At 37.2% G+C, this 22,799-nt stretch overlaps 1 protein-coding gene across 4 annotated transcripts in view; it reads right to left on the bottom strand.

Moving 5' to 3' along the window:
• HIBCH (3-hydroxyisobutyryl-CoA hydrolase) overlaps positions 1-22,799 on the bottom strand; it is a 107,452-nt gene that overhangs the window by 31,485 nt on the left and 53,168 nt on the right. For all 4 annotated transcript variants that reach the window (XM_082397389.1, XM_082397387.1, XM_082397386.1 and 1 more), the window contains exon 7: positions 7,844-7,922. In XM_082397389.1, the coding sequence (XP_082253515.1) occupies positions 7,844-7,922 (79 nt within the window). The remainder of the gene's footprint in view (positions 1-7,843; positions 7,923-22,799) is intronic.

Genomic DNA, 22,799 nt, shown 5'->3' with positions numbered 1-22,799 from the left:
ACAACTAGAGAAAGCCGCGCACAGCAACGAAGAACCAAAGCAGCCAAAAATAAATAAATAAAATAAATTTATTTAAAAAAAAAAGCTCCTAGACTTGAAAGAATCAGTGGCATGCTACTGTAAACAGAAATGTCTTTAGCATCTCAAACAAGATAGGTCAAAAGTTGAATTCATAACCACTGCCCCCCGCAATCATCCCCCTTCCAGTATCACTCGCCCCAATGAAGGGTACAGCCATCCCAACTCAAACCTTCTCCTGACCACCCGTTAACCCTCCATCAATGACTATGTTCTCTTGCTTCCTCCTCTAAACAGTTCTCTACACAACAGAGGGAACTTTTTAATAACACAAACATTTTTTCTATGTTCTTGTCTGATTGAACTCTTTTTTTAAAAATTATTTTAATAACACAAATCTTGATAAGAGTCTTGCATTCTATTGCTTAAAACTCTTCCATGACTGCCTATTTCTCTTAGATTAAAACTAACACCTTTATCAGTCTTCAAGGCCCCTGACCACTTTTTCAATTACATCTCTTACTACTCACTCACTACATTCCAGCCACTCTGGTCGTCTTTCTGTTCCTCAATATTCATTCCTACTTGCCCCTGAACCTCAGGAGCACTCTGCCCAAGTGAAAACACTTCTGTCTGTTCCAGGGCACCACATTCTCCCTCTTCGCCCTTTGCCTCAATGGCTGCTTCTTTCCAGTTCCCCTTACTGGCTCCACCTCCCTTGCTGGACCTGTGCCCACTGCTGTGCCTAGGCCTCATCTGAGGCTCTCCGATACCCCACACACGCGTTTCCTTAGCTCTTATAGCTTTAGATAGTATCTATATGCAGATCAGTCCCTGTTAGGGACAGAATTGTGTCCCAAATGGTGTCCCAAAATTCTTAAGCTGAAGTCCTAACCCCACAATGTGACAATTTGGAGAAAAGGGCCTCTAAAGAGGTAATTAAGGTTAAGTGAGGCTATAAGAGTGGGGGCCTTATCTAACAGGACTGGTGTCCTTGTAAGGGGGAGAGACACTGAGTGCACACACAGAGGAAAGGCCATGTGAGGACAGAGAGAAGGCAGCTGTCTACAAGCCAAGGACAGGGGCCTTGGGTGAAACCGAACCTGCCAATACCTTGATGTTGGACTTCCAGCCTCCAGGACTGGGAGAAATAAATGTTGTTTAAGCTACCCAGTCTTGGTATTTTGTTACGGCAGCCCTAGCAGACCAATACAGTCCCAAATCTGTCTATCTAGTTATGCCTTTTCCCCTTGAATACAAACTCTCAAATCTGCATTCTAGATTTAACCACATAGATAATAAGCATCCCAGATATAACGTGGCAATAACACAACTCCTGATTCTCATCCCTCCAACCATACTGTTCCTTCCCTAATTGGCCTCATCCATCTAGTAGCACTACCTAAACACCTTGGAGTTATTTCTGATTCATTATATCAGCAAGCAAGCTAACTCCAAAACATTTTCTAAATCTATCCACTTTATTCCAACTCTATAGCTCCATATTACTCCAAACTTAAAATTATCTCTCTCTAGACCTGTGCTATCCAATAGAATTTTCTATGATGATGAAAATGTTCTATAATCTATGCTGCTACTAACCAGATGTGGCTATTAAACACTTTGCAACTGAGGAACTGAATTTATTTATTTCATTTATATTAAATAGCCATCTGTAGTTAGTGGCTACAGTACCAGAGAGCAGAGCTCTAGATTTATGTAATGACCTCCTAACAAGCCTCGCTACTCTTGCACTCCCTACAATCCATTGTCCTTAAAGCAGCCAGAATGATGGTATTAAAATGTAAACCAGACCATGCCACTCCCTGCTTTAAACTCTCCCACAGTTTCCCATAATGTTTAGGTTTAAATCCAAACTCTTCACCAGAGGTCCCTGTGTACCTCTTGAAGAGCACAGTATAACACTCCTGCCCTTGATTCAGACAGCTGACTCTATTTGGTTCCTTGAACAGGTAAAGCTTTATCCTTGCTTTAGACTAACTTCTTAACACCACAGTATTCTGTTCTAAGATATTAATATAGCTGCTTCCCTCTTGTCATTCAAATCTCAGTCTAAAGGACATCTCCTTGGAAAACCTCTTTAACCATCTAATCTAAAGTAGCCATCCAGGAGAATTACACTTAGCCATCCAGGAGAATAAGATGGAGTAAGAGGGACTAAATTTACTCTCCTACTTGAAATAACTATAGAAAAACAAATGCAATATATGAAATATCAGTTGTCAACAAACTGGACCATCAGGCAATAAAGGTAAGTGATCTCTGAATATCTGAAAACAAGTGAGGTAAACTCTACAAAAGCTCCAGCTTAATGCCTTGAGAGAATGTCCAGGCCCAGAACAGCCCTTGATTTGAGGGGAATAAAGCTAAGAATCCAGGGAGACTGAGGCAGACAGAATTCCCAGAACAGAGTACCAGAGAGGAGAGAGCTGCACAGAGAGAAAACTCTGGAGATCTGCAGAGTATCTCCCTTAAGTCCTCAGCTTGGTATTGATCAGTACATGTGTATGAAGAAACTGCCTGAGGTTATGGAAAGAACCACAGGAAAGGATTATAGAGAACAGTACTGCGAACCTACACAGGGTTGAGAATAGTGCCTGTTCCCACCAATCAGACTATGAGAACTCAGGATTCGTGGGGGCACTGAGTAGAATGCAAAGAAGGGTCTCAGTTAAGTAGTAGGAAATAATTAGCCCTAGCCTGAGCACTGCTCCAACCTTGCAACTAAAAAAAATAATAATAATAAATTTTTTAAAAAACTAAAAGACCTGAAAGGAACAAACTGTTTCCAAGTAACATAACCTCATCCCAGAAGCAAGCTCAAGAATATTTATAAGAATACAGATCTTCCTCAATTTACACTGGGGTTACATCCTGATAAATCCATCACAAATCATAAGTTGAAAATACCATAAGACAAAAATGCATTTAATACACCTAACTTACCAAACATCATAGCTTAGCCTAGCCTACCTTAAATGTGCTCAGAACACTTACATTAGCCTAAAGTCAGGCAAGATCATCTAACACAAGGCCTATTTTATAATAAAGTGTTGAATATCTCATATAATTTATTGACTATTATGCTAAAAGTGAAAAACAAAAAGGTTCTAAGAATCAGCTATTTATCCTTGTGATTGTGTGGCTGCATAGGAGCTATGGCTCGCTGCCACTGCCCAGCATCACATGAGAGTACGGTACCAGATACGGCCAGCCAAGGAAAAGGTCAAAATTCAAAATTCAAACTACAGTTTCTACTACATGTATATTGCTTTTGCACCACTGTAAAATCGTAAAATCAAAAAACTGTAAGTCAGACCACCGTAAGTTGGGAACCATCTCTACAAAAATATCCAGCACTCAACAAAGTAAAGCTTACAATGTCTAGAATCCAGTCAAAAATTACCAGGAATCTAAAAAAGCAAGAAATTGCCGCCCATGATGACATGATAAAACAATCAATCAAAATTGATCCAGAACTGTTGCAGAGACGTGTAAAGACCTAGAGACTGTCATACGGAGTAAAGTAAGTCAGAAAGAGAAAAACAAATATCGTATATCAACGCATATATGTGGAATCTAGAAAAATGGTATAGATGATCTTATTTGCAAAGCAGAAATAGAGCCACAGATGTAAAGAACAAACGTACGGATACCAAGGGGGAAAAGGTGGGGGGGGGGATGAAATGGGAGATTGGGATTGACATATATACACTACTATGTATAAAATAGATAACTAATGAGAAGCTACTGTATAGCACAGGGAACTCTACTCAGTGCTCTGTGGTGACCTAAACGGGCAGGAAATCCAAAAAAGAAGAGATATATGTATACATATGGCTGATTCACTTTGCTGTACAGCAGAAACTGACACAGCAGTGTAAAGCAACTATACTCCAGTAAAAAAAAAAAAAAAGAAAAGTGACAGCAAGGGAAGGAAAGGGCAGGGAACGACAGGCTCTCTCAAGCTCCTTCCTGGCCTTTGATCCTGGCGTTAGCAATCGTGCCTGTCACTTGTTTGTGCTCTTTGCCACCACTGGTGTGTTTGAATAAAGTTTGAAATGTTGTAAGGTTATCTATAAAGACAAATACAAAACAAAAAAACAAAATGAGAAAAACTGACCCAGAACTGACATAAACATAAGAATTAGCGAACAAGGACATCAACACAGTTATAATAAACATATACCATATGTTCAAAAAGTTAAATAAAAGCAAATAAGAGGGGTTTCCCTGGTGGCGCAGTGGTTAAGAGTCCGCCTGCCAATGCAGGGGACACAGGTTCGAGTCCTGGCCTGGGAAGATCGACATGCCGCGGAGCAACTAAGCCCATGAGCCACAACTACTGAGCCTGCACTCTAGAGCCCACAAGCCACAAATTCTGAGCCCACGTGCCACAACTACTGAAGCCCATGTGCCTAGAGCCCGTGCTCCACAACAAGAGAAACCACTGCAATGAGAAGCCCACACACCGCAATGAAGAGTAGCCTCTGCTCTCCGCAACTAGAGAAAGCCCATGCGCAGGAACAAAGACCCAAACACAGCCAAAAATAAATCAATAAAATAAATAAATTAAAAAAAAGAAAAAACAAATAATATATTTTTTTAAAAAAGACCCAAATGATACTACTATAGATGAAAACTAAGATGAATGTATAAGCTAAAAAATACCTGAATGGGATTAAGGGCAGTTTTGACTTTGCAAAAGAAAGGATTAGTGAACTTGAAAACACATGAATAGCAAATATCTAAAATTAAAAAAATAAATAAATTTTAAAAATCAACAATACATGAGTGAGCCTAACAAAAGTTTAAATGGAGCTCCTGAAAAGGAAATGGGGGGGACAGAAAAATATTTGAAGAAATAATGTCAAAATTTCCAAATCTGACAAAAACTATAAACCTAACTAGCCCAATAAACACAATCATAAGAACAGGAAGAAAGCTACAAAAAGGTACATCATAATCAAGGGATCAAGGCACACAAAACAAGTGATCAGCAGAAAATCTTAAGAGCAGCCAGAGAAAGTAAAAAAGAAAAATAAAAAGACACCTATTTACAGAGGAACAAAGATAATGATAAGAGCAGATTTCTCATGGAAAACAACATAAATGAGAAGATGGTGTAGCAAAATCTTTAAAGTACTGACATTTAAACATCAGAATAGAATTCTATACCTGGGTCTCATATCAATGACCTCAGGTTTCACCTTAGGAGACTAGAGAAAGGAGATAAAACTTCAAGTAAGTAGAAGGAAGTAATAAATATCAGAGCAGAAATCAATAAAACAGAAAACCAAAAAACTTCTTTTGAGATCAATAAAATTAATAAACCTCTAATTAGAGTGATCAGAAAAAAAAAAGAGAAGACAGAAATTACTAATATCAAGAATGAGACGGCTTCCCTGGTGGCACAGTGGTTGAGAATCTGCCTGCCAGTGCAGGGGACACGGGTTCGAGCCCTGGTCTGGGAAGATCCCACATGCCGTGGAGCAGCTGGGCCCGTGAGCCACAACTACTGAGCCTGCGCGTCTGGAGCCTGTGCTCCGCAACAAGAGAGGCCACGATAGTGAGAGGCCCGCACACCGCGATGAAGAGTGGCCCCCGCTTGCCACAACTAGAGAAAGCCCTCGCACAGAAACAAAGACCCAACACAGCCAAAAATAAATAAATAAATAAAATTTAAAACTAATCTGTTAAAAAAAAAAAGATTCTTTAAGAATGAGAGAGGGACTTCCCTGGCAGTCCAGTGGTTAAAACTCCACACTCCCAATGCAGGGGGCACGGGTTTGATCCCTGGTCAGGGAACTAAGATCCCAAATGCCACATGGCATGGCCAAAAAAAATGGATGAGAGAGCCAGGTATTACTATAGATTCTACAGATACTAAAAAGATAATAAGTAAATGAACTTTATGCTAATAAATGGACAAACTCCTTAAAAGACCCAAATTACTAAAGTTTGTACAAAAAGAAATAGATAACTTGAATAGCCTACATCTATTAAAGATTTTGAATTTGTAGTTAAAAACCTCTCCACAAAGAAAACTCTAGGCCTAGATGGCTTCGCTGGTGAATTCTACCAAACACATAAAAAAAAAGAAAAAAGAAAAAAAAGAACCAATTCTACCCAAACTTTTCCAGAAATGAACCCAGCATTACCCTGATACCAAAATGAAGCAAAATGAAGCAAGCAAAATGATACCAAAATGATGTTACCAGAAAACTACAGACCAATATCCCTCATGAACACAGATGCAAAAATTCCAAATAAAATTTTTGTGTATCAAACCCAACAACATATAAAAAGTAGGACACATCATACTAGAGTGAGATTTATCCCAGCAAAGCAGGGTTAGTTTAATGTTAAAAAACCAATCAAAGTAATCCACCCTTAACAAACTAAAAAAGAAAAACCAATGATCATCTCAACACATGCTGAAAAAAATTACAAAATCCAAAGTCCATTCCTAATAAAACCCCTCAGAAATCTAGGAACAGAAGGAAAGTTCCTCATCCTGATAAGAGGCACCTATGAAAAACTTATACCTAATATTGTACTTAATTGGTGAAGGACTGAATGTTTTCCCCCTAAGATCCCAAACAAGGCAAGAAGGCCCACTCTCAACGTATCTGTTCAACATTGTATTGGAGGTTCTACCCAGTGGAATAAGCCAAGAAAAAATAAACATAAAAAGTATCCAGATGGGAAAGAAAAGAGTAAAATGTACTTTATTTGTAAACAACATAATTATCTATTTAGAAAATCCAATTCAATCTACAAAAAATCTACTAGAACTAGTAAGTGAGTTTATCAAGTTTGCAGGATACAAAGTACAAAACTCAATTATATTTCTATATATTGATAACTAATATCAGAACTAGATTTTAAAAATATCACTTATAATATCATTGAATAATATGAAATACTTAAGGAAAAATCTGACAAAAGATGTATAAGAAACTGAAAACTACAAAACATGGCTTAGGGAAATTAAAGAAGACCTAAATAAATGGAAAGATATACATTGCTCACAGGTCTGAAGACTCAACATTGTTAAGATGTCAATTCTCCCTAAATTGATAGATCCTAGACAATCCAAATAAAAATTCTAACAGGCTTCTTTGTTGAAACTTACAAAATCACTCTAAAATTCACATAGAAATACAAAGGATCTATAGAGCCAAAACAACTCGAAAGAAAAAAAAAGAACAAAATTAGAGGATTATCATCACTTGATCAAGTCTTACTATAAAGCAACAGTAATCAAGACAGTGTGGTGTTGGCACCAAGAGCAGCACATACAAAGGTGCAAAGGCAATCAGTGGAGAAATAGTAGCTTTTTCCAAAAAATGATGTGGGAATGATTTTATCTCCCTATGCAAAATAATAAACTTTGATCTATACCTTTGATCCATACCTCTCACCACATACAAAAGTTAACTCAAAATGGAGCATAGATCTGAATGCAAGATATTTCCTCTAATAATCTTTCATCTAAAATTAAATACATGTGCAGCAGAAATTAACACAACATTGTAAATCAACTATACTTCAGTAAGAATAAATAAATAAAATCGACTACAGTGTGCTAGTGTCTCCAGTTTAAATATGCTTGCCTTTGTGTTTTCAGATATAAGTATGAGCTAATACAAACTTTTAGGTATCTTCCTATTATAATTTCTTTTTAAAAGTTCTTTCATACAAGATTCCATCAATTCCTTCAATAACTGTACTCTGAAATGTATCAAAAGATGATAATTCTAAAAGTAATTATGAAAAATTTAGTTGGTTTTTTTTTTACCTATTGCTGTTTCTGGCATTGCAAAAAGAGACTTTTCAGTAGCCACTCGGAATTGCCCATGAACTGAGAGACCAACTCCCTAGGGAAAAGGCAAAAAATTGTTTTAAAAATACTGCGGGGGTTAAAAAAAAAAAAACTCACATTCACAAACATGATAAACCAAGTAAATTATATCATATACAAAGATATACATAACATATATTATATATAATTCTTCATAAAGAATTTCTTTAAAGGAATTTCAGGAGATAGACGGGAGGGAAATCCTAAACCACACAATTTCAGAAGAACTTTCTGGGTGAAAAATACATGGGTATCCCTGATATCTGGAACAGATTTGTTTTAGCGAAAATGTTTTCGATTAGTATCCTGTGTTATGCTTCATGTCCTCTTCCCCAATTCCCTCTTATTTCAAACTAGATGCAGCATTATAGAATACTGACTCTTCCCAGAACCACTGAGTATTCTTAGTGGAACCAATCATCAAAAAAGCATAACCGGGGCTTCCCTGGTGGCGCAGTGGTTGAGAATCTGCCTGCCAATGCAGGGGACATGGGTTCGAGCCCTGGTCTGGGAAGATCCCACATGCCGCGGAGCGACTAGGCCCGTGAGCCACAATTGCTGAGCCTGCGCGTCTGGAGCCTGTGCTCTGCAACAAGAGAGGCCGTGATAGTGAGAGGCCGCGCACCGCGACGAAGAGTGGCCCCCACTTGCCGCAACTAGAGAAAGCCCTCGCACAGAAACGAAGACCCAACACAGCCATAAATAAATAAATAAATAAACCCAAAGTTTAAAAAAAAAAAAAAAAAAGCATAACCAAGCTATTCTAGCAAATTTCAGTAGCCTTAAATAGAATATTAACACATTTTATTTATTCACATAGTTCATCAAATAAAATTAGCAACATCATTTTTCTCAGATACAACACTTAGTAACTATTTAACTCTTAAAAATCCATTACTAAACACAAGTTTTACAAAATAAAAAGATGTGGCTGAAAGTCTATTTCTGACTTATTGAATGTCACTGAAAATGACAAACTTAACAGTCATCTCTGAATCAACAGATATATTTGAATAAAATAAGAGGTATACATGTGACTACAAAGTATCCAAGTTTGTCAGTGCTCACATTGTGACATACATTTCCTATGTTATGTTTTTTCACATTATTCAGAACTTCTAGTAGATTGTTTAGTTCTACTCATTCTTATTCCTTTTTAACTAGTGTATTCTATCTTTAACATCACAGAGTTAAACAAGTTAAAACACGTAAAATATTTGGAACAATGTCAGTCACTTAATAAGAGTAAGTATAAGCTAAATAGAAAAAGCCTTATCTCTATTTGATTATTCTAATTTTTCATTACAATTTCTTCAAGCCTTTCAAGTGTTTTCATACTCAGTTCAACCATTTAAAAGTTGTTGAAACTTTTAAACCTTAAGAAAATACTCAAAAGCACATGCAATTTCTTATAAATTTTATGTACTGTATGCTAAGCTTAAATTTTTTTTTTACTTAAATAATCATAATAATATAAGCACTGGCTTATTTTTTTTTTTTAACAGTTAACATTTTTTATTTATTTATTTATTTATTTATGGCTGTGTTGGGTCTTTATTTCTGTGCGAGGGCTTTCTCTAGTTGTGGCAAGCGGGGGCCACTCTTCATCGCGGTGCGTGGGCCTCTCTTGTTGCAGGAGCACAGGCTCCAGACACGCAAGCTCAGCAATTGTGGCTCACAGGCCCAGCCGCTCCGCGGCATGTGGGATCTTCCCAGACCAGGGCTCAAACCCGTGTCCCCTGCATTGGCAGGCAGATTCTCAACCACTGCACCACCAGGGAAGCCCCTAAGCTTAAATTTTAAAAGACCATATAAATAAGCATGGAAATGAATAAAATTCTTCAGGTACTAGCTACATCCTTTGGAGTTAACATTTATAAGTTAAATCTACAATGTTTGATACTCTTTGTACAAGCAAATATCATGTTATAAGTGTTCTATTATGAAAAAAATCATCTGATAATATTAACCCAAATTAGACTATACACTTCAAGATTATAAAATCTTATAAATTTTAATAAAAGTAAAACATTACTAGTTTTATTAATAATTTCTTATATTATTTTAAGAACCCCTGCCTCACATTCTATTCTCTGCTTTAGTTTAACACAATGTAGCTGAAAGCTTATTAGTGTTCAGGAATGTCTTACTAAGAACTTAGAGCGTTGGTCTGAATTCGCAGTTTTCAGACTATGTTTTCAGTCCTAGGGCTCAGAAGAACTAGGTCCCGTCTGGGACTGCACAGCAGGTAGATCTCCAGGCCTTACCGACTGACCCTGCCTCAACCTTACTCCTCTAGTTATTGCCCCTGACTCTTCTAATTAACTCTGAATTCCACATGTTTGTGGACTATAGCACATGACTATATCCCTCTTCATAAAACATATATAAAGTCTAACCACAACTCTAATCCTAGTCGGCCCTCTTCCTCCTCAAAGACACAGTTATTAATTTGGTATGTAACCCTTCAGATTCTTCCCTATGTATCTCTAATACATATTTGAACAGATGTGGATATTTATCTGAGATACACACATACTTCAAACTCTATTCCATGGCCTGCAAGGCTCTACATAATATGGCCCAGGAGCCTACCTCTCTGACTTCATCTCCCACCACTCTTTCCATGCTCACTCCACCAGCCACAGGGCCTTCATGCCACTTCTCCCAAGTTCCAAGCCTTTACAATTTCAATTAATCATGTAATTTTAAAGTGAGGAGGACCTACTACAGTAGGCCACTGCCCATCCCATCATTGCCCCTTCTCTGCAGGAATCTGCTCTGCCCAGAGACTTTGCCCTCTCGCCAGCAGTGGCTGAACTAGAGATTGGCAGTGGACCCAAGGACAGTCAATTGAGGCTAACTAGAATTCTAAGGCCCAGGGAGCAAAGGAGGAAGAAAAGTGCATTAGACAAGATTTTCACTCTTCGGTATTTAACCTAAAACACAATGGGTAGCTGTGAGTTGATGACAGCCAAAGAAGCTTAAAGGTCATTTGAAATTTGAGCTGAAGAAGACAAGACAGCCAAGTGAAAGCTGAAATTACATGGGGTGATGACGAAAAAACTGAGAAGCAGCATGTAGCCTGTACAACACAGAGAACAAGGCAAACAGAAACAGCTGGAGAGAGAAAAACAGGCAAATGCACTACTCAAACTCGCCTTAAGTCCACACTTGGCAGTTCAATTTTCAGGAAAACAAGCTATGTTGCGTTTTTGTCTTTGGATTCCCATTTGATCCCTGCACTTGTCTCTTAACTGCTCCCTTCTCTTTTCTGGATCTGTTTGGGTGAGTCCCTGTTCTTTACAATTAAAAAAGTCTCTTCACCACATTTTCAGTTAGAACCAGACCCAGATTCTGTCATGATTCAGCATCACACAATAGCTGTCTTAGGCCTTTGGCCTCTAATAAATTTATCCCAATACAGCTGTGTGCTTTTTCCTAATACTGCTCTCCCTGATAGTCATTCCCATTATATCTTCTGGAACCCTCATTCCTTTGCAAAAGAACCACTAACAGCCCAAATTCTCTACAGAGGGCCCTCCCTACCTCCTAAATTCAAGAAAGAAAGAAATTTATAAGCCCTTTACTCTTTCATGTAGAAGCTATAGATCCCATATTCATTGATTCAATTATTTTGTTTCAGCCATGGCTGATAAAATAATGAACAAAGTCAAAGACTTCAAAATTTTAGTAAGAAGTTATTAATGAAAAGCTTTCCAAATAAGAGGTCATTGACACAAGTACCATTAGGAGCCAATTTAAAATGCCTTTCAACTAAGATGAAATGAAGACCGGGAAAATTCAAGCCACCTGACTTGGAGATACTAAGGACATAAATACTGATCCATGTTGAAAGGGGTGTAGCACTCTCATGGCAGATTCATATCTAATTTTTGTATCTTATATAAAAGAATCCATTATAGGTTGCTTATATTAAATCCCCCTTGAAATTTCCAAAATTTACCGTTACATACTATTACCAATTAATCTTAGCAGATACTCCTTTGCTAGACTAAAAAGGCTTCAAAGTCTTCAAGTTTTATATCAACAACCGGTTATACAGATTCATTCCCCAAATGTAAAATTTATTCCAATTCCTAACTCAAATACTCTCCCTGCATCCTACCCAAGCCAGTAGTCAAATTTCATTTATCACCTAATTAGATATCTCTGTAGCATTTGACAGAGTGGCTCACTCTCTACTTCAGGAAACACCTGACTTGGCTTTGAGACACTACACTCTCCTGGTTTTCCTTCTAACTCATTAGCTGTTCTTTCTCTTCTCCCTGACATCAAAATGTTGATCTGCCCCAATGATCAGATATCATCCCGCTACTCCACTTCACCTGTACTCTGTTCTTTCTATTCATTCCCCAGGTGATCTCTTCCAAGAGCCCCAAGATTTTAAGCACTGTAACATTAATGACAAATTATTTTCCCACCCCTGATTTCTCTAGAATTTTATATCTAGCTGTTTACTTAACATCTCCACCTAAACATCTAATATGTATCTCAATGCTCATGCATCAGAAGTAAACCTCTTGATTTCTCTTTGAACATGCTGCTCCCTCAGTCTTTTCCATCTCAGCAAATAGCACCACCATTCACCCAGCTGCTCAGGCCAAAAATTTCAGCATCATCCTTTCTTTCTGATCTTACAATCTAATCTATGAACCTGTCTTGATAGCACTAACTTCAAAATATATCTTGGATTAGGCCACTTCACCATCACCACTGTTGCAACCCTAGGTGAAGTCACTATCATCTCTTGCCTGGGTTAGTCTCTCTTGCTTCTGTTTTTGCCACAATCCATCCTCTGAACAGCAGCCAAGTAAACTTATTAAATGTAAATCAGTTCATGTCATTCACCTGCCCAAAACTCTCCAGTGACTCCCCATCACATTAAAATATTACTGAAATTCCTCATCCTGGCTGATAAGGCCCTACATGATCTGGTCCCTTTCTATCTCCCTGATCTTATGGTCTACCATTCTCCACTTTCCTCACTTTCACTCTTGTCAGCCACACTGGCTTTCTTTTTTTTCCCCTTAATTGACATATAATATACAATCGAAAGTACACAAAGAGTACAAACATCTAGCACACAGGTCCAGTGAATTATCCCAAAATGAACACATTCTTGTAACCAAAACCCAGATAAAAATTATCAGAAATTCTTTTATGCACCCTGTCAGCCACTACTCCCTCCCCATCCTTCAGGTAACTACTATCCTGACTTCTAACAAAATGAGATTAACTTTTTCAGGTTTTGATCTTGATATAAATAGGGCCATAGAGTATTATTTTTTATTTGACTTCAGTCAATGTTATGTTTGCAAGATTTATTCATGTTGTGTGTAGCAATAATTTCTTTCATTGTACAGCATTCCTTTGTATGAATAAACTATTTTCATTCTACTGTGAATAGCTAGTTAGGTTTTTCAGTTTGGGGCTACTGCAAATAATGATTCAATGACCATTCTTACACATGTCTTTTGCGGCAAAAGTGCATACATTTTGGTTGGGTTGTAAAACTGTTGGGTCAGAGTATTAATTCAATCAACTTTAAAAGATGACATCAAACAATTTTCCAAAGCAGTAGTACCAATTTCTACTCCAGCAGCAATATGAGTTTGTATTCCATATCCTCACCAACGCTTCAAATTGCCTTTCACATTTTAGCCATTCTATACAGATGGCCAACAGGCACATGAAAAGATGCTCAACATCGCTAATTATTAGAGAAATGCATATCAAAACTACCATGAGGTATCACCTCACACCAGTCAGAATGGCCATCATGAAAAAGTCTACGAATAATAAATACTGGAGAGGGTGTGGAGAAAACGGAACCCTATACACTGTTGGTGGGAATGTAAGTTGGTTCAAACACTACAGAGAACAGTATGGAGGTTCCTTAAAAAACTAAAAATAGAGTTACCATATGATCCAGTAATTCCACTTCTGGGCATATATCCGGAAAAGACAAAAACTCTAATTCAAAAAGGTACATACACCCCAATGTTCAAAGCAGCATTATTTACAATAGCCAAGACATGGTAGCAACCTAAATGTCCATCAACAGATGAATGGATAAAGATGTGGTATATATATACAATAGAATACTACCCAGCCATAAAAAAGAATGAAATGCTATTTGCAGCAACATGGATGGACCTAGAGATTATCATACTAAGTGAAGTCAGACAGAGAAAGACAAATATCATATATCACTTACATGTGAAATCTAAAAAAATAATACGAATAAATTTATTTACAAAACAGAAACAGACTCACATAGAAAACATTTTAGCCATTCTAGTGAGTATATGTTAGTATTTCACTGTGGTTTCAGTTTTCCTTTTCTTGCTGATTAATGCAATTGAGTGCTTTTGGTCATCTGCATATTCTCTTTATGAAATGTCTAATCTATTGCTCTTTTTTCCATTGGATTTTCTTATTGATTGGTAGAAATTCTTTCTACATCCTTCATATGATTTCTTGTCAAATGTATGTATAGTCAGCCCTCCATATTCACGGCTCCTCATCTGCAGGTTCAACTAACCACAGATCAAAAATATTTTCTAAAAAATTCCAACAAAAAGTTCCAAAAAACAAAACTTGAATTTGCTGCATACCAGCAACTGTTTACATAGCATTTACACTGTATTAGGTATTGTAAGTAATCTAGGGATGATTTAAAATATATGGGAGGATGTGCATATGTTACATGCAAATACTATGCTATTTTATACAATGGACTTGAGCGTTCTTGGGTTTTAGCATCGGATGGGGGTCCTGGAACCAATCCCCTGCTAAGAACAAGGGACTGTATTCCAAATACCTATTTTCCAGTCTGTGGCTTGCCTTTTCACTCTCTTAATGATGTCCTGGAATGAATAGAGCTTCTTAATTTTAGCACAATCGAATTTGTTATTTTTGTTTATGGTACATTTAGTGTAATCCATTTAGTGTAATTTAAGTAATCCTTCCATACCCTCAAAGTGTAGCAGAAACATGTTCCAAACATTCAGGATTTTCTGTCTATTATTGATTACTAGCTTAATTCCATTGGGGCCAGAGAACAGTCTGTAAGATTAATCCTTTGGAATATGCTGAGACTAATTCTATGGCCAATTTTGGTAAATGTTCCATGCACACATGAATTGAACATGAAATCTACAGTTACTGAGTCCAAGTTAATCGGATTGTTTATTGGACCATGTTCAAATCATGTGCATGCATGTAAAATGTATGTGTATATATGTACATATACTGTTTATGTCTCTGCTTCATCTGTCATTGAAAGAAGTATGTTCAAATCTTCTCCTAGGATTGCGGTTTTGTCTATTTCCCCTTTAAGGGCTTTCTGCTTTTTTGCAAGATTAAACATTTTTAAATGTTTGAAAATATCACACCAGTAGAGTTATTTCACAGAGGCAGAGGTTTGTTCCCATTGTTTCTCAGTGTCATACTGTACATTATGAAACTCATTAAGCAATTCTGTTCAGCTTCATATTGCTATAAACTGAGAGTTTTAGACAAGTATTTATAAAATATCTTTCTATAGTTGATTAGAGTCAATAAAATTACTTTCAGAATCTGACTACACTGAACTTAAGAAGGTGAAAAGCTGAATAGCTTTCAACAGACTGAACTAAGCCCTATCTGCTAAGAGAATAAGAACTGAAATTGAGGGCTTGCTGAACTGGGCCCCAAAATGTTACACAGTAGAAGTTAGGTTGGCCTGGATTCAAATGCTCAGCTTCAAATCCTCCCATTCCTGACGGGATTGAGATGATCTGGGATTGCTAGTGCCCTTAGCCTACATTCCTACTAGAAACGACGGTAGGAAGATTAGGGCTCAAATAATACTCAAGTAGAAATAACTCAATTAGAAATAACCAGCACTCAATTAGAAGTAATCTGACATAAGACCACATGACTAAAGCCTAAGAGAAAAAATACACAATAGAAAGATTCACAGGACACACAAATTTAGATTTGTCATACCTGTTTATTGTAACTATGAAATGTCCTATATCAAGTAAAAGCTTTTGCCGTAAAATGTACCTTATTTGATATTAAAATAGCTGTATCAGCTTTATTTTAGTGTTGGTAAACACTTTTTCTATTATTTTACATTTAACCCTTCTATGCCTTATATTTATGGTGTCTCAAGCATTCTGACATTCTTTGTTTTTTACTTGGATTATTATTAAACAATCTTCATTGCAGTACTGTACTGACACTGTGAAGATAAAGTAAAATGAATCTGATCCATATTTATAATCTAGTATAGAGAATATTAATATGGATAAGCACAAATAACTGAACATATGAATGTAGTCAAACTCGTACCCTACTTGTTTATAAAGTTTGGCATTCTTAAATGCAAAACTTAGGTGATCTAAGACTTTTTTTTTAATTAAGAGACTAGAGCTAGATGAGTTTTCACTGTTCAACAGAGGAAAAAGGCTGGTATAGCTTTAAGGCTTTTAAAGAAGATCTCATTATAATTACTTAAAAAGCACAATTAAATCCTTCAAAATGCAAATATGCTTATCAGTAACTAGAAATGAGTATCACTTCTATATTTCCAGATAATATTACTATTCTAGACAAAAAGCACATTTTAAAAAATTGATAATTATACAGATATTTAAAGTTAATTTAATATATACTCAATTACTCCATGATTTATACTAATGGCAAGATTAATCCCCCAACACAAAAACAAAAACACATGTAGAACAATTTAATTTGGTGCCTGAAAAAGAAGTGTTCCAGATAATAATACATCAGTGTTAAATTCCCTGATTTTGGTGTCTTATTCTTAAGCAATACACACTGAAAAATTTAGCAATAAAGCATTATCATGTCTTCAACTTTCAAATGGTTCAGAAAAAAATTATTCATAGACACATGTGGGAGAGAAGAAGAGAAAATAAAACAAATGCGGAAATAACAGGGAATGTGGATGAAGGATACACTGGAGTTCTCTGTACTATATTACTAATTGAAATTGTTTCACAATAGTCTTTTTGATCCAAGTGAAAATAAAAATAAAAATAAATGTTCCAGAGTAACCAGCGCCAACAATCACAGTAAAGAAAACAACAAACTCAGAAAGGCATACAATGGGGTGATGTGACTAATGCTCACACAAAGAGCCATGAATTTAAATTTTAATCAGAGAGAATGAGTAAGCTCCTGTCCAGAATGAACACTGTATCTCAGTATCAGTGAGTACATGAGAGTCTTCTCTCACCATCGTTCAAGATTATAAATGGTTCTTTGAAATTAGGTATATATTTCTGTTAGAAATTCAAATAGATTTTCAACACACATTATGTCACTATGGTATAAAAGTTAATATCATAATCATAAAATAAGTTTCATAATGTATCTCTGGGACCACATGCCTTAGATTAGCAGCCTACACAGTAAAAACAAAGATATTTTTATTATGCTTCTCACATTAATATTAACAGGCTAATATTGCATATTAATAGTATTAACATCGATTACATAATATTAATGTATTTTGATAGACTACAGAGAGCATTTACATTATCCTGCTTTGGATGCATATAATTCATGTTATTTTTGGACAAAAATTATATTCAGCAGAAACAAATAATTGTGGTAGAAATATTTAATTTATTTATGAATTAACAGTCTACCATCCTTGGAGGTACAGTTTTACTTTAAACAGAAATATCAGAGAGATACTTGAAAATTGCTGAGAGTAAATCTTAAAAGTTATATGAAAAAAAATTTTTTTCAATTATGTGTGGTGATGAGTGTTAACTTATGGTTTCACAACATATACATACATCAAATCATTATGTTGTCACCTAAAACATTATATGTCAATTATACCTCAATTTATGAAAAAGCCAGTGAGCAGAAATATAATTCTGGTACATCATACATTAAAACATAAATTAGAGGGCTTCCCTGGTGGCGCAGTGGTTAAGAATCCACCTGCCAATGCAGGGGACACGGGTTCGAGCCCTGGTCTGGGAAGATCCCACATGCTGCGGAGCAACGAAGCCCGTGTGCCACAACTACTGAGCCTGCGCTCTAGAGTCCGTGAGCCACAACTACTGAAGCCCACACACTGCAACTACTGAGCCCACGTGCCTAGAGCCCGTGCTCTGCAACAAAGAAGTCACCGCAATAAGAAGCCCGTGCACCACAATGAAGAGTAGCCAGCGCAGCAACAAAGACCCAACGCAGCCTGAATGCAGCCATAAATTAATTAATTAATTTAAAAAACAAAACATAAATTAGAAATAACTCTTACACACCTCCTGGATTCATGCTCAAGGTTTTTGCCTAAATAAGCACATTTCCCCAATATATTATAACATACCACATATTATATTTAAATGTCTATTATATTTATTTTTTTGAATTTTATTTATTTTTATACAGCAGGTTCTTATTAGTTACCTATTTTACACATATTAGTGTGTATTTGTCAATCCCAATCATATTTAATAGATGTTTAAAAAGAGAAGCTCTAAGAAACCACTGTCTAATATCATATATTCAAACAAGAAGAACTATTATAACAGGAGTACTCTTAATCGACCTCAGATTTACCAACAATTTCCATTAACTCTGTAAAACTAATATCTATATTAACTAGCATCCTGAAAGCTACTCTCTGGCTACTTTTTTTTTTTAATATAAATTTATTTATTTTATTTTTGGCTGCATTGGGTCTTCGGGCAAGCAGGGGCTACTCTTCGTTGTGGTGCCCGTGGGCTTCTCACTGCAGTGGCTTCTCTTGTTGTGGAGCATGGGCTCTAGAGCGCAGGCTCAGTAGTTGTGGCACACGGGCTTAGTCACTCCGCATGGCATGTGGGATCCTCCCGGACCAGGGCTCAAACCCGTGTCCCCTGAATTGGCAGGTGGATTCTCAACCACCGTGCCACCAGGGAAGCCCTCTGGCTACTTTTTGATATACCTGATACTTCTCTGATCTGTTGAGTTCAGAGTTTACCAAATGTCAGTCATAAATAAAGAGTATTTCATGAGAACCAAGTTGAATACTCTGGAAAAATATGAAAAAGCTAAGTTACTAAAAAATTTTGGTATAGGGCAAAGACAGTAATTATTTCAAGTGACTATTCTTCATAATAACATTGATATTGTTATTCTGAAACTATTATACACATTAGGACAAAGCAAATTTGTCACAATCTTAATGTTATTTTTTTTTAATAAAGATCTTCAACATACATGAGAAGAAAGTTACAAATATCAAAGAAGTAAGAATCTAAATTTGAATAGGAAGTACTGAACTCAGGATCTAGGACCTATTTTCTCTTAAAAACAGAACACATATTCTTAGTTCTCTTCAAAAAGGCCTAGAAACAATTACCAACTTAACTAGTGCCCAGATTATTATTGCTAACCATCATTTCCTACTAAAAGTAACCAGGGCTGCCTTGGAAAAACACACGATTTTAGGTCTGGTGAATAAAATGTACAAAACAAACCTGGAATATGGTTCTTTACCACAAAGCAAAGAAACTCTCAAAGATTTCTGGGGCACAGAAGCCAACTTGAAGGTTCCCATGACAAGTCCACTCTTTCGGTTTGCCCCTCTGGGCCCCCCTTTTTCAGTGTCTTTTATAGGCTCCTTGTTCTGCCTCTGGCCAATAAACATTTTTTTGTATTCCATTCTGGACTTACTTTGGGTGTCACTCTATTTCTGTCACATTTCCTTGCATTATCTTTTCTACTGACAAATTTTCAATACAAGTTTCTCTGCTATAACATGATGAGTTACTGGAAAAAAAATCCTCAGGCTCTACAAAACTGCACAGAGCTTATAAGAAAAACAGAGTTTCGGCAGTCTGCTCAAAACCTATGCAACTTTGTAATCTGACTGCTAACAGAAAGTATAAATGGTCCCAGGCCAGGGACTTGATTAGGACCACCAGCTCAATATGAACAGAGAATGCCACAGCAGATATTTAAAATGCACAAAAATAAAGTGGAAAGAATGGCAATACTTTAATCAGAGCAGGACTGGCACATGCTGAGACAAAGCAGTGGAAGTGCAGCTATAAGCCAGTGGGACCGCCATTAAACACCAAGTGCCAAGAGTTGAGGGTTCACCTTACGGTGGAGGTCCACCCAGAAACAGGCATTTGTTTGTGTGGGTTTTTTTTTTTAATTTTCTTAAAATACAGACAAGAGAATGCCTATTCACAGTACAGCAACTGAGGTAATTAAGCACTCTTTTCCTGTCTAGATGATTATATATCTACTGCCATTATCCTATCTCCCCTTGCCTAGAAAAAACTGCATATGAATCAATATAATTTTTGCATTATCCTAACATCATTTTCCCATTTACCAATCACTTATGAGCTAATTCATGTTGCAGAAGCGCACACTTTGGAGCATACTGTGCCTCTGTAAGTCCTAAAGTTATACTTCCTGCCCAGGCAGCACCCTGAGTTCCAGATGTGCATAACGGACAAAACACTTTTGTTCAGACAAAACACTCCCACGTGGATAAGCCCACAGGTATTTCACACCTAACAAATTAAACTCATCTCCCTTCACTCTCCCCAACCCACTCCCCAGCCACACTTTCTCCCGAATCTTAAGTAAACAGTCCACCATTCATCCCACTGCCCAGTCTAGAAACCTGGAAGTCATCCTTGCCTCCTTCTCCCCTTTATCTCTCACATCCAATACATCATCAAATCCCACCAAGTCTCCTCCTAAGTATCTCCCTTAAATCTATCTAATTTCCGCCCCCCTTCATTATCTCCACGCTAGTTCAAAATCACCATAATCTCCCACCTGGATCCCTGCAAGAGCTTCCTGAATAATCTCTTTACAACCAATCGTAACCTCCCTACAACCTGTTCCTCCCACAAGAGAGTTCTCTGTCTAAAATGCACCATTCAAGCCATTTCCCTGGCTAAAAGCACTTTAAAATGGCTCTCCCTCTTGATCTCAGGATAAACAACTTATATCTAAGAGGTCTGATCTGGCTTCTTGCTTACCTCTCTAACCTTAGAACTGAACCACTATCTCCTTCATACTCCCAAATCTAGGCACACTTAACTTTCCCAAACATGAATTCTCTCATCTTCACATATACTATTATCTTCTCACTCACACACTATTCTTCTACACTGCATCAACCCCTTAACACACTTGTACCAACCATAGCGCATTCCTCCACTATCCCACCTTGTTTGTCTCTGGCTGATTTCTCTTTAAGTCTCAGCTTAAGTACAACTTCCTCCAGGGTGCTCTCCCTACACCATCTCCATCACTAAAGTACTCAGACATACACACACACAGTTGAGGCCGGTACTCTTATGTATTTCCAGACAACTCTGTACCTGCCTCACAAGACAGTAAGCTCCATAAGGAAAGAAAATATATCTATCTTGCTCACTATTTTATCCCTAGAGCCTAACCAGTATCTAATACATAGCAGACATCCAGTAATTTTTGCTGGTTGGGTGAAATAGCTGAGAACAACCTCATATTATTGCTAAAATCATAATGAACCTCTAGTTAGTCTTAAATCTCCTACCTCCATATATCCTTAGGAGAATGAGCTCATTTTATGGGCAAAAGGAGCTCCTCTGCCCCTTTCTTCTCTGTGAAATAATCTGATGCCTCCTTAGTAAGACACAGAGCCCTCTAGACCACAAATCATCCAACCCAACATAGTTCTGTAGATCTGAGAATCTGCAAGTCTGTGAAAGTTGCCAAGAATACCCATACTCCTGGAAAGTAAAAGTTGTACTTCCCAGAAATCAATACCTTAAAACGGGGATGGAGATGGGGCAAGGGCAGGCAGTAAAGCCAAGTTCCTGGTTAGTAAATGGAAGCACTTTCCGATTCTCTACTTAGATATGTTTGGGCTAAAAGTCAGGGTGAAAAGAGTAGAGGCAAGGAGAGAATAAAGGGCTCTACGTAATAAGACAGACAAGGGATGAGATGGAGTTAAACAGCATAGGAACATTTGTTAGAGGATAATCCATTGTGTATTGAAAAATAGAACCCAATGCTTACCTATGAAAAAGGCTCACTGAGAAACTAAATAACCCTAAAAATCTATTATGAGAAATTCTGCAACTAAAAGCAACCCTTACTCTCCCCTAATAAAGCAGAAGGAAATCTAAGTAGAGAGAATCCCATGGGGGAAAGGGAGGCACCTACCCTTCTCTATCAAGAAAAAGATCTCCATCCAGGCTTGGAGAAATTCCAACAGTGAACACAAATGAAAATGAACGCACATAAGTACATATTCTGAACACTTAGAAATCCAAGGGAAATTTCTTCTCTATTCTTCCTTTCACAGATCCTGCCATGTTATTAATCTTCAGTCTTAAAGGAGGCTCTTTTTCACATCTTTTTTTTTTGGCCACGCCATGGGATCTTAGTTCCCTGACCAGGGATCTAACCCGGACTCTGGCAGTGAAAGCGCTGAGTCCTAACCACCGGACCACCAGGGAATTCCCCATATCATTTTTTGTCTGATTTTTCTTCCTCTCTTAATATATTTTATTGCTTTCTCCATAACACAACTTTGCCTGTCAGTATAGTCCTTTTATTTTTACTTCCCAGGGCAACTGCACTGCAGTACCTTCCTTTAGTCTCTGACTGATCATCCTTTTTCTTTTTTTTTTTTTTTAAGATTTTTTTTGATGTGGACCATTTTTAAAGTCTTCATTGAATTTGTTACAATATTGCTTCTGTTTTATGTTTTGGTTTTTTGACCGGGTGGCAGGTGGGATCTTAGCTCCCCGACCACGGATCAAACCCACACCCCCTGAATTGGAAGGCGAATTCTTAATCACTAGACTGCCAGGGAAGTCCCTGACTGATCATC

The sequence above is a fragment of the Balaenoptera borealis genome (genome assembly GCF_965194805.1).
Source record: "Balaenoptera borealis genome assembly, chromosome: 6".
NCBI lineage: Eukaryota > Metazoa > Chordata > Mammalia > Artiodactyla > Balaenopteridae > Balaenoptera > Balaenoptera borealis.
The sequence above is the reverse complement of the archived record's forward strand: the minus strand, read 5'-3'. Positions and strand labels throughout refer to the sequence as shown.